Source organism: Ovis canadensis, chromosome 2 (assembly GCF_042477335.2).
Source record: "Ovis canadensis isolate MfBH-ARS-UI-01 breed Bighorn chromosome 2, ARS-UI_OviCan_v2, whole genome shotgun sequence".
Lineage (NCBI taxonomy): Eukaryota > Metazoa > Chordata > Mammalia > Artiodactyla > Bovidae > Ovis > Ovis canadensis.
In genome coordinates, this window is record NC_091246.1 from 217,176,443 (window position 1) to 217,189,820 (window position 13,378).

The 13,378-nt window shown below is 36.9% G+C and overlaps 1 protein-coding gene across 8 annotated transcripts in view; it reads right to left on the bottom strand.

Moving 5' to 3' along the window:
• KANSL1L (KAT8 regulatory NSL complex subunit 1 like) overlaps window positions 1-13,378 on the bottom strand; it is a 134,153-nt gene that overhangs the window by 105,856 nt on the left and 14,919 nt on the right. For 5 of the 8 annotated variants that reach the window (XM_069578220.1, XM_069578228.1, XM_069578227.1 and 2 more), the window contains exon 2: window positions 3,453-4,569. In XM_069578220.1, coding sequence (XP_069434321.1) covers window positions 3,453-4,540 — 1,088 coding nt within the window. In that variant the 5' untranslated portion in view covers window positions 4,541-4,569. Of the gene's footprint in view, window positions 1-3,452; window positions 4,570-6,054; window positions 6,463-6,667; window positions 6,848-7,527; window positions 9,277-13,378 lie in introns of those variants that run through there. The other 3 variants (XM_069578223.1, XM_069578226.1, XM_069578224.1) reach the window with 3 other exon arrangements.

Below are 13,378 nucleotides of genomic sequence, written 5' to 3' on the forward strand. Positions count from 1 at the left end.
ACATCAAGAGGCTGAATATTGAATGGGGAAACATATTTGTAAATGATATAGCTGATGAAGGATTAATACGCAAAATATACAAAGAATTCATACAACTCAACATCAAAAACAAAAAACTTGACTAAAAAATAAGCAGAGGATCTAAATAGACATTTTTCCAAAATAGACACAGATGGCCAACAGGTACATGAAAAAGAGCTCAACATCACTGCAAGTCAGAGATCTGCAAATCAAAACCACCATGAGCTATCACCTCATACCATTCAGTTCAGTTCAGTCGCTCAGTCATGTCCGATTCTTTGCGACCCCATGAATCGCAGCACGCCAGGCCTCCCTGTCCATTGCCAACTCCCAGAGTTCAATCAGACTCACATCCATCGAGTCAGTGATGCCATCCAGCCATCTCATCCTCTGTCATCCCCTTCTCCTCCCTGCCCACAATCCCTCCCAGCATCAGAGTCTTTTCCAATAAGTCAACTCTTCGCATGAGATGGCCAAAGTACTGGAGTTTCAGCTTTAGCATCATTCCTTCCAAAGAACACCCAGGACTGATCTCCATCATTAGAATGGTTATTATCACAAAGATAAGAAATAACAAGTGCTGACAGGATACAAAGAAAAAGGACCCCTGTGCACTGTTGGTAAGAATGTAAATTAGTGCAACCACTATGAAAAACAGTATGGAGGTTTCTCAAAAAAATAAAAATAGTACTACTATATGATCCAGTAATCCATTTCATGATATTTATCCAAAGAAAACAAAACACTAACTCAAAAAAGATAGGCACCCACATGTTCACTGAAGCATTGTTTACAATAGTCAAGGTATGGAAGCAACCTAAGTATCTAGCCATAAGTGAATGGGGAAAGAAGTTGGTTTATACACACACAAACACAATGGTATATCATTCAGCCATAAAAAATTAAATCTTGCCCTATGCAACAATATGGATAAATCTAGAGGGAATTATATGTAAGTCAGGCAAATATTATATGACTTCAGTCAGGCAAATACCATATGGAATCTAGAAGGGCAGGGTGTGGGGTGGTGGGGTAAAGAAGTGAAGGGGATTAACCTCCATTTATAAAATAAATAAGGCATGGAGATGTAATATATAAGGAATATGGTTGGTAATATTGTAATAATTTCATATATGGACAGATGGTTACTAGACTTTGTTATGATCACTTTAAAATGTATGTAAATGTCAAATCACTACACAACATACCTGAAACTAACATAATATTGTATATCAATTATATTTCAATAGTAAAAAATCCTGCCCATTACCTCTAACAACAAAAAAGTAAATAATCTACATTTACCTACTAAATATTAAAAACACAAAAAGTAAATAATCTATATTTACCTACTAAACATTAAAAAAAAGTAAATAATCTACATTTACCTACTAAATATTAAACTGAATTAGTTCAAAAGCATTATAAATAGAAAATCTGATAAATTTCTGGGCTTTTCTCAGAACAAATGTGCTTAATAATATAAGCATCACTGATATAATGTTGACAAAGCTGCATGGTTCAATAGAAAGTCCAGCGGTTTAAAGTTTCATATACATGGGAGAAGCCTAGCTCCATCATAATTGGTTTTTTTACCATAGGCAAGTAATTTATTAAGTGAAATAAAGATAACAAAAATTACCTCCCATGGTTGTTGAAAGGATTAAATAATATGTCAAATGTAAAGTAAATAGCACAATACCAGTTAAAAAAACATGTCCTCAATAACTATTAGCTCTCACATTCAAATACTTTTCAAATATCATGAAAATAGAACACCAAAAGCCTGGAATGGTCACTGTTTTATATTTTACTCTTAGCTAGAAAAATTAATACATTGACTTTCTATTTACTAGTAAAGATTAATGTATTCACTCCCCTGGTAGCTCAGAGAGTAAAAAATCTGCCTGCAATACGGGAGACCTAGGTTCAATCTCTGAGTTAGGAAGATCCCCTGGAGAAGGAAATGGCAACCCACTCCAGTATTCTTGCCTGGAAAATCCCATAGACAGAGGAGCCTGAAGGGCTACAGTCCATGGGGTCGCGAAGAGTCGGACACAACTGAGCAACTAGCGTGCGCGCGCGCGCACTCACACACACACACACGCACACATATTAATGTATTCAGCTTCTAATTCTCTAATAATCCTTATTTATCTTTGAGAATTTGATAAAAATGATGAACTTCTTCCTCCCCAAATACCACACAGTATTTTGCATCAATTTAGGGACATTAACAGGTTCTATGAAAGCTAGATTAAAAACTACATCTAGCTGGTTAAAATAAAACTAAATCAAATTGAATAAAATTAAAAATTCAGTTCTTCAGTTGTACTGGCCACATTTCAAGTACACAATAGCCACAGGGGGCTAGTTGCTACTGGATACACAGATATAAAACATTTCCATCATCCCAGAAACTACCAGAGCTGTTCTGGAGTATTAAAATAGTATGATGAGTAAAACAATTTTTCTTTAAGCTTGTTTTGTTTCATAAAATATCTAGATACCACTCTTTGTGGCAGATTCCCAAGAGGGTAGAAGCTGTGAATATTTTGCCTACAAACTAGGGTCCAGCAAATAAGAAGCATTGAATAGGTATCTAATAGATGACATTATAATTTCGATTATATTAATCTAGCAAAAATTGACTAAGCTGGCCAAGACCAGAACTGACAGCTGTGAATGCTGCTGCTTAGTCACTTCAGTCGTGTCCAACTCTGTGCGACCCCATAGACGGCACCCCACCAGGCTCCCCCATCCCTGAGATTCTCCAGGCAAGAACACTGGAGTGGGCTGCCATTTCCTTCTCCAATGCAGGAAAGTGAAAAGTGAAAGTGAAGTCGCTCAGTTGTGTCCAGCCCTCAGCAACCCCATGGACTGCAGCCTACCAGGCTCCTCCATCCATGGGATTTTCCAGGCAAGAGTCCTGGAGTGGGGTGCCATTGCCTTCTCCGGACAGCTGTGAATATGAGTCTGTAAATAGCTAAATTTTTTTCTAAGTAGCAGGTCAGCTTATATGTACTACCAACTGACTCCTGAAGCCAATGAGGGTCCCTATGCTGACTTTAAGTGTTTTGAACCATACATTTTGGCTAGGTTACTTGAGCAAAATTTTAAGAGCTGTCCATATCCTATTCCATTGAAGAACAGAAAAAACACATACTTACAGTTAATTATTTTTCATTATTCCTATAAGGGTTTTTCCTAGATAGAGCAATTGGGTAACTTATTTTTAAATAGTATGTATATATTCACACAGTCATTTTTAACAAATGAAACATTTTTAAAGTCCACCAAAGTTTTATAACTTAGAGTTTATGGCATTAAGATTTTAGAAAATTGCTTTCCTTTTAACATATCTTGAAATCAAGAAAAAGTTGCTGCTATACACAGAACAGTAAAAGGTCTAATAATAATTTTGCACTTACACTGATACATTTTTTCTAACGGTATATTCATCCAAATCGTCATCAGAGCTGCTATCAGTTGCATCAGAATCCAGACCCTCTTCAACATGAGACAACAGCCCTGTGGCAGACAGTGCAAATCTTTGGATTTCTGCAGCTGTACACCGTGCAAAGCCATTTTTTGTGTCATTCCACAATTTAGTCTCTGCAGTCAATATGTTGATATCTGGCTTAATTTCAGTGCATTTAGGTAAACTGTTATCCAAAATTGTGGTAGGTTCATGAAAAATCTTTACTTTGGGGAGCTGATGTTTCATAGAAAATTTCATTTGTTGACCATAGTGCTTAACAACATGCTTTGCCAGGAGCATCTGCAAATGTTTCTGAGTTCTTCTAGCCTGGCTAAGTAAAATTTTCTGTTTACTTACACACTGAAGTAAACGAGCATTCACTTCCTCCTCCTTTTCAGCAGCTGAGGAGCTAATAGGCACATACGAGTGGTCAGGTCCAATTTTGTTTTGAGCACGGTGCAATAAACCCTTTTTAATCTCACCACCACTAACTTTATCCAAAAGTGCATTCTTTTGGTACCATTTACAGTTTTTCAGTTGTACTTTATCTACATTAGTGTCTTTGGTTACATTTGAATCCAAAATAATTTGTACATCTGCCACGCACGGGCTTGTGGTATCTGACAGAGGTTCCTTTTTGATGAACTCTTCAGAATGAGAATGACAAATTTTACTGAGCTGAATATTGCCGCCATTACACAGTATGTTTTTCAGCTTATTGCAGCTGGGTTCCCCTAATTTCTTTTGTTTATAATTCTCATTGTATTTATTTAACGTAGTGTTAGAACTCATTAAAAGAACTGTCTGGTAATGTTTTGAAGACTGAGGGGAGCCAAAATGTTTTAAATTCACAAAATTAGTGTTAAGAGTAGGTTCAGGAGTTGGAAATCCCAGCATCTGAGAGAAAGTGTCTCCTTTTAGCTTTTCATCTACAGTTCTTGGACTTTCCATGCACAGCATCTTGTCTGATTCCATGGTACTCGGTAAAGATGAAAAGCAGATACCCTTTGTTGCTGCCTCCCTCAGAGCCGGGGTCATGGCGAATCCTGCAGATAATTACTGGAAACCTAAAATAATGTAAAAATAAAAGATCAAATATCAAGAAAGAAGTTTTATGCTTATACTGTTACCAAGGGCAACACTTTCAATGTCTCTGGTTAAAAAGTGAATGGAACCAAACTCTCCCTTAATTTGCCAACTCCTAACATTTTCTCTGCTCTTTGCCAGTTCATAAGGAATTTAATAAGGATTGTTCTTCACTCTAATTATAGGCCTACTACCCAAAACTTCAATGAAAGATGTTTTGTACCTAGTACATAAAAGACAAATATTTGTGAATGCAATTATATCTCAAGATTTCTGTTTTTTGACAATGATTATGATAGTCAAAAGAAAAAAAAAAATCCATCCTGGGATTCATACTTGAAAACGTGACTTGATCCCACATTTCCAAACAAAAATATAATTTTTATAAAATGTAATGGCTCAAAATTTTCATTTCTCAATTTAAACTCCACAATTTGAACAGTATTAATAACTAAAACACAGAACTGAACTACAAACAAAAAAGTATATAATTGGAAATTCCCTGGTGGTCAGTGGTTAGAACTTGGTGTTTTCACTGCCAGGGCCTGGGTTCAATCTCTGCTCAGGGAATTAAGATCCTGCAAGCCTTGTGGCACAGCCAAAAAAACAAAAAAAGTATATTATTTCACAGGTGCTAAAAAATAATGTGGTAGTGAAAACTAGCCTGATCCACAATGTGAAAATTTTTTTTCTAAAAAAACTCTGCAATCATTATTTTCTTTTCACAAATGGATATTCATCAGTTATCATTACAGAAGTTCTTACTCCTGCCTGAAAACATAGTGGGGAATATAACAGATGACACTAAAGATTAATCCCATAATTAAACAAATTTCATATTATTTTATCAAAGGAAAAAGTATAAAATTACATATTCTGACATAAAAAAGGTAATTTAGTACTATTAAAAATTATGAAGATTTAAGAGTTAGTGAAAACATTTTATATCATTAATAATCACACATTTTTGAAGATACTTTGGAACTATAACACTATAATTTCTGTCTCAAAGCACATGACAGTTAGTAGCCATTTAAATAGCCAAATTCACATAAGCTAAGTCCCCGGACTTAGCTGTAACTCTAGATCCTTCATTCTTGTTTAAAAACACAAAACCAAAATCATATTCTCTGCAAAGACTAACAAGAATTATCAAAAGGAAAAAAAAGGCACAAAATGTCTATGAAATTAGAATAAAAACTTATACACAGGGTTAAAAGTGACAGACTAGAAGAAGATATTTGCAACATATATCAACAAAGGATTAGTATCCAGAATATATAAAGAACTCCTAGAAATGAGCAAAAGTTACAACAGTCAGATACTTCAGAGATGATGACGTCTAAATGGTCATTAAACATATACTCAATTGTAACAGTAATAAAGGAAATGTGGGTTAATAAAGCAAGAGATGAGTTTTCTAATCAAATTGAAAATAGAGTTTTAAGTCTGAAAATATCACTTACCATGGGAATGTGGGTAAATAAGACTTCTCACGTCTATCTGAACCATAATTTGATGCTAATTTGACAATAATGTGGAAAGGTGCACAAGAGATCACTGTTTGTATGAGAAAACCACTCTTTCAAAGTGACCTACATATCTAACAATAAGAGAATGGATATTAAACATGACGGAATGCTAGATAGTGGTTAAAGAGTGAATGACCTAGATCTATATGCATCAACATGGACAAACCTCAAAAACAAAATAACTTTTTAAAAAATGGTGCAGAATATATATACTATGGTACAGTGGTGGTGGTTTAATCACTCAGTTGTGCCCAACTCTTTGTGAGCCAATGGACTGTAGCCCATGGGCTCCTCTGTCCATGGGATTCTTCAGGCAAGAATACTGGAGTGGTTGCCATTTCCTTCTCCAGGGGGATCTTCCCGACCCAGGGATTGAACCCAAGTCTCTTGCATTGCAGGCAGATTCTTTATCGACCAAGCTATGAGAGAAGCCCATACTATGGTACCATATAAATAAAATACAAACACAAAACCATACCGTATTTATGGATATAAGTGTGTGTTTAAATGTTTACAAGAACAAAAGAGGAATCGGAAAAATACTCACCAAAGCTGTAACAGTAGTCACGTAAGTTGCATGAAACAGAACTATTTTTGTTGAATTTTAACTATAATATTTTATTACTTAGGGGAAAAAGATTCAATGAAAAATGAACAAATGTTAATGGTTGTTAATACTCTGAGATAAAAATATTTGCCTTTTTTATATTTTACTGTTCAATGTCTCAAAAAATAAAGAGATTTCTGTATAATTTTCTGTCAAAATTTATATACTTTTATATGTCTCAAAAGATGCCATCCAACTATTTATAAAAGATTTTCAATTTTTCCAAATGCAAAACAAATAGGAAAAAAATAACCAGATATTGGGTTTTCTTTCGAAAAATATATTTTGTACTTTTATGAAAAACAGGAAAATATTTTAAAAGCTAGCACTGGGAAATTTTTTTCAAGATTCAATCTATCACTTAATGCAATGACCATAACTTCTAATTTATATATATCAACAATTGTGTGTAGATAACTATATTGCTCTGAGGGAAACTGCCCTAATCACAGTTCTCTCTGAGGTAGTTATACTCAAAAGATACTATACTCTATCCCCTACTTACCCACATTTTCTCCTTAGAAATATGTGTGAAGTATGTAATCAAAGTGGTGGGCAGCAGGAACAGGGGTGAAATAATGAGAAGCAGTGGATTTCTTATGCCCTGGATAAACCAGAGATAAGGGAAAACTAAAACTAAGAAGAAAGAGATACACAGATTATTAGATAAGAACTAGAGTTGATAGAAAAAAGAGAAAACAAAGAAATGTGGACATTGAGAGTGGCTAAGAAACATTTATCTTAGAGAACCAGAATAAAGCATACACACAAAAAACTCTCCTAAGATCTCTAGGGCTTACTTGGTATATTAGGCAGCTTCTAAAATGATCTTAATAATCCCAGTTTCCTGGTATTCATGTCTTTGTGTAATCCTTTCTTCTTGAGTGTGGAGTGGATTTATTGACTTCAGTGTGGACTGGATTTAGTGAAATTCTTTTCTAGCAAATAGAATGTAAAAGAGATCATGGAATGCCACTTTTAAAATCAGGTTACAAAGAGACCATGGCTTCCATCTCATCACCCCTTCACTCACTAAAGAATACTAACTGCCATGCTGTGAGCTGAAAGACTCTCATGGCAAAGAACTACTGACTTGAAAAATAGACCGCAATGACCTAAAGCCTGTTAACAGTCATGCCCTGATCTGAGAAGCAGATCCATCCTCATTCCAGCCTTCAGATGCCTGTAGCACTAACACCTTGACTGCAGCCTTGTGAGAAACTTTGAGCTAGAGGCACTCAGCAAAGCCAAGCCTAGATTCTTGACCCATAGAAACTATGAAATAGATGTTTTAAACCATAAAATTATAGATTAATGTTACATGCTATGTGCTACATTAGTTTAGTCGCTCAATCATATCCAACTCTTTGCGATCCCATGGACTGCAGCATGCCAGGCCTCCCTGTCCATCACCAACTCCCGGAGTTTACTCAAACTCATGTCCATTGAGTTGGTGATGCCATCCAACCATCTCATCCTCTGTCGTCCCCTTCTCCTCCTGACTTCAATCTTTCCCAGCATCAGGGTCTTTTCAAAAGAGTCAGTTCTTTGCATCAGGTGGCCAAAGTATTGGAGTTTCAGCTTCAACATCAGTCCTTCCAATGAATATTCAAGACTGATTCCCTTTAAGATGGACTGGCTGGATCTCCTTGAAGTCCAAGGGACTCTCAAGAGTCTTTTCCAACACCACACTTCAAAAGCATCAATTCTTTGGCACTCAGCTTTCTTCATAGTCCAGCTCTCACATCCATAAATGACCACTGGAAAAACCATAACCTTAACTAGATGGAACTTCATTGGCAAAGAAATGTCTCTGCTTTTTAATATGCTGTCTAGGTTGGTTATGACTTTCCTTCCAAGGAGTAAGCATCTTTTAATTTCATGGCTACAGTCACCATCTGCAGTGATTTTGGACCCACAAAAATAAAGTCAGCCAGTGTTTCCACTGTTTCTCCATCTATTGGCCATGAAGTGATGGGACCGGAGGCCATGATCTTTGTTTTCTGAATGTTAAGCTTTAAACCAACTTTTTCACTCTCCTCTTTCACTTTCATCAAGAGGCTCTTTAGTTCTCCACTTTCTGCCATAAGGGTGGTGTCATCTACATGTTACTGATACTTCTCCCGGCAATCTTGATTCCAGCTTGTGCTTCATCCAGCCTGGCATTTCTCATGATGTACTCTGCATATAAGGTAAATAAGCAGGGTGACAAAATATAGCCTTGATGTACTCCTTTTCCTATTTGGAACCAGTCTCTCGTTCCATATCCAGTTCTAACTGTTGCTTCCTGACCTGCATACAGATTTCTCAAGAGGCAGGTCAGGTGGTCTGATATTCTCATCTCTTTCAGAATTTTCCATAGTTTAGCGTGATCCACACAGTCAAAGGCTTTGGCATAGTCAATAAAGCAGAAATAGATGCATTTCTGGAACTCTCTTGCTTTTTTGATGATTCAGAGGATGTTGGCAATTTGATCTCTGCTTCTTCTACCTTTTCTAAATCCAGCTTGAACATCTGGAAATTCATAGATCACGAATTGCTTAAGCCTGGTTTGGAGAATTTTATGCATTACTTTACTAGTGTGTGAGATGAGTGCAACTGTGTGGTAGTTTGAGCATTCTTTGGCATTGCCTTTCTTTGGGATTGGAATGAAAACTGACCTTTTACCATCTTGTGGCCAAACTTGCTGGCATATTGAGTGCAGCACTTTCACAGCATCATCTTTCAGGATTTGAAATAGCTCTACTGGAATTCCATCACCTCCACTAGCTTTGTTCATAGTGAGGCTTCCTAAGGCCCACTTGACTTCACATTCCAGGATGTCAGGCTCTAGGTGAGTGATCACACCATCGTGATTACCTGGGTCATGAAGATCTTTTTTGTGCAGTTCTTCTGTGTATTCTTGCCACCTCTTCTTAGTATCTTCTTCTTCTGTTAGGTCCATACCATTTCTGTCCTTTATTGAGCCTATCTGTGCATGAATGTTTCCTTGCTATCTCTAATTTTTTGAAGAGATCTCTAATTTTCCCATTCTATTGTTTTCCTCTATTTCTTTGCATTGATCACTGAGGAAGGCCTTCTTATCTCTCCTGGCTATTCTTTTGAACTCTGCATTCAAATGGGTATATCTTTCCTTTTCTCCTTTGCTTTTGGCTTCTCTTCTTTTCACAGCTATTTGTAAGGCCGCCTCAGACAGCCATTTTGCTTTTTTGCTTTTATTTCTCTTGTGGATGGTCTTGATCCCTGTCTCCTACACAATGTCATGAAACTCTATCCATAGTTCATCAGGCACTCTATCAGATCTAGTCCCTTAAATCTATTTCTCACTTCCACTGTATAATCATTAGGGGTTTGATTTAGGTCATACCAGAATGGTTTAGTGGTTTCCCCTACTTTCTTCAACTTAATTCTGAATTTGGCAATAAGGAGTTCATGATCTGAGCCACAGTCAGCTCCCGGTCTTGTTTTTGCTGACTGTATAGAGCTTCTCCATCTTTGGCTGCATAGAATATAATCAATCTGATTTCAGTGTTGACTATCTGGTGATGTCCATGTGTAGAGTCTTCTCTTGTGTTGTTGAAGAGGGTGCTTGCTATGACCAGTGTATTCTCTTGGCAAAACTCTATTAGTCTTTGCCCTGCTTCATTCTGTACTCCAAGGCCAAATTTGACTGTTACTCTAGGTGTTTCTTGACTTCCTACTTTTGCATTCCAGTCCCCTATAATGAAAAGGACATCTTTTGGGGTGTTAGTTCTAGAAGGTCTTGTAGGTCTTCATAGAACCTTTCAACTTCAGTTTCTTCAGTATTACTGGTCCAGGCATAAACTTGGATTACCATGATTTTGAATGGTTTGCCTTGGAAATGAACAGAGATCATACTGTCGTTTTTGAGACTGCATCCAAGTACTGCATTTTGGACCCTTTTGTTGACTATGATGGCTACTCCATATCTTCTAAGGGATTCTTGCCCACAGTAGTAGATATAATGGTCATCTGAGTTAAATTCACCCATTCCAGTCCATTTTAGTTCACTGATTCCTAAAATGTCGACATTCGCTCTTGCTATCTCCCGTTTGACCATTTCCAATTTGCCTTGATTCGTGGACCTAACATTCTGGGTTCCTATGCAATATTGCTCTTTACAGCATCAGAATTTGCTTCCATCACCAGTCACATCCACAGCTGGGTGTTGTTTTTGTTTTCGCTCCATCTCTTTGGCGTGCTACTAAGCAATATGTAATTAATGCACTGGGGTTTAAAGATTTGGGGATTTTGGACTCTGGAAGGTCTAGCCATATCAGCCATATCACAGTTCCTGTTCTAGTATTTCCATTAAGTTTTTCTGTATTCTATCCTCAAGTGAATCCTTATTAATAAAAAAAAAAAAAAAAACCACACCAAAACCCTAGCCTGAAAGTCTCTCTACTTCACAACCAAAGAACTTCACAAAAATGTCTGTGTCCTATAATTAAAAAAGGTTAAACTATGTTCATGTAGTTTTAGTGTAAGACATAAATCCATTTATTCCAACTTTTTAATTAAACATATAATCATTATGCATAATGTTTACTAACTGAGCATTCTAAACTCTACCACTTCTAACTACCTCCACATGACATAAGCAACTACACTTATTACTAACATTTCAACTGCTTGAACTTTTCACTATTTTGTTAACTACTCTGTTTTCAACATGCAAAAGTATCTGAGATATAGCAAATAATAAATATTTGGTAAAAAAAAAAAAAGTGGTTGCCATTACACTTAAAACCCAAACTTGTTCTTATTATGGCCTACAAAATTCTTCACTATCAAGTCCCTGACTACTTCGCCTCCTAGTAACTTTCTCCACAGGTTGCTACATTCCATAAACACTGGCCTCTGTGCTATTCTTGAAACACACCAAACAAGTCCCTGCTTCAGAGACTTCGTATTTGCCATTCTCTTAGTCTGGAACAATTTTCCACATATAAGATAGCTGGCTCCCTCACTTCATTCATGTTTCTGCTCTAAAGTCACCTCCTCAGGGTCCTACCTTAACTAATTATTTAAAATAGCCCTAGCACCTCATTTCATGATTCTCCATTCCCCTACACTGTTACATTGAGCCTCAGAACACTAATATCAGAACCTGACACTATATTACATTCTAGGAAATAATATAATTCAAGGGAAGAACTCAGTTTTGTTCAATGTTCTAATCTGCAGCACTTAAAACAATGTCTGGTACATAATAATTGTCAGATATTTGTTGGCTGAATACAGTCATAATTTTTAAAGGTATTCCAGAACTTATGTAGTAACAGCATCTATTTCAGTTATCATTTTAAAAATAAAATTAATCATTGAAATCTACCATATCAAAAGACTAAAGAAAAGAATTAAAAGCATTTGACAAAATCTAGCGTCTGTTCATCGGAGAAGGCAATGGCAACCCACTCCAGTACTCTTGCCTGGAAAATCCCATGGACGGAGGAGCCTGGTTGGCTGCAGTCCATGGGGTCGCTAAGAGTCAGACATGACTGAGTGACTTCACTTTCACTTTTCACTTTCACGATTGGAGAAGGAAATTGCAACCCACTCCAGTGTTCTTGCCTGGAGAATCCCAGGGACAGAGGAGCCTGTTGGGCTTCCGTCTATGGGGTCGCACAGAGTCGGACACGACTGACGCGATTTAGCAGCAGCAGCAGCAGCAGCAGCAGCAGCAGTGTCTGTTCATAATCAGGAAAAAAACTCAGCAAACCAGGAAAAAGAGGGAAATTGCTAAACCTGACAAGAAACATTACACAAAAGCCTAGCGACAACTTCATGGTTATGATGAAAGATTGAATACTTTAATTGTTAAGACTGGGAATGAGGCAAGGTGTCTGTTCTCATTACTCCTATTCATCATCACATTGGAGGTCCTAATTAGTGGGACAGATGAAGGAAAAGAAACAAGAGTCACATATCTGGAAAGTAAAACTGTGTCTACTCATTGATGACATGATTTTCTACACAGAAAATTCCATGCACACATGATCACTCAGTTGTGTCCAACTCTTTGTAACTCTATGAACCATAACCCCACCAGGCTCCTCTGTTCATGGGATTTCCCAAGCAAGAGTACTGGAGTGGGTTGCCATTTCCTTCTACAGGGAATCTTCTTGACCCAGGGACCTTCTTCTTCTTGACCTCTGTCTCCTGATTTGCAGGCGGACCTTCTTCTTGACCTCTGTCTCCTGATTTGCAGGTGGATTCTTTACCACTGAGCCACCTGGAAAGCCCTAAAGGGATCTATTAAAAAGCTCCTAGATCTAATGTGCTTACCAAGGTAGCAGATAAAAAAGTCAAGACACACAAATCACTTGTATTTCTAAATATTGGAAATGAAAAAAAAAAAAAACAGAAATAGAAAATTTTTAAACAGTATTAATTTCAATAGTTTAAAAACATTAAATACTGAGGTGTCAATCTAACAAAAAATGTCAGGATCTACACACTAGAAAAAACCACCACCACACAGAGTATATCATGTGAAACGCTGGGCTGGATGAATCACAAGTGGGAATGGAGACTGGCAAGAGAAATATCAATAACCTCAGATATGCAGATGATACCACTCTAATGGCAGAAAGTGAAGAAGAAATAAGAACCTCTTGATGAGGGTGA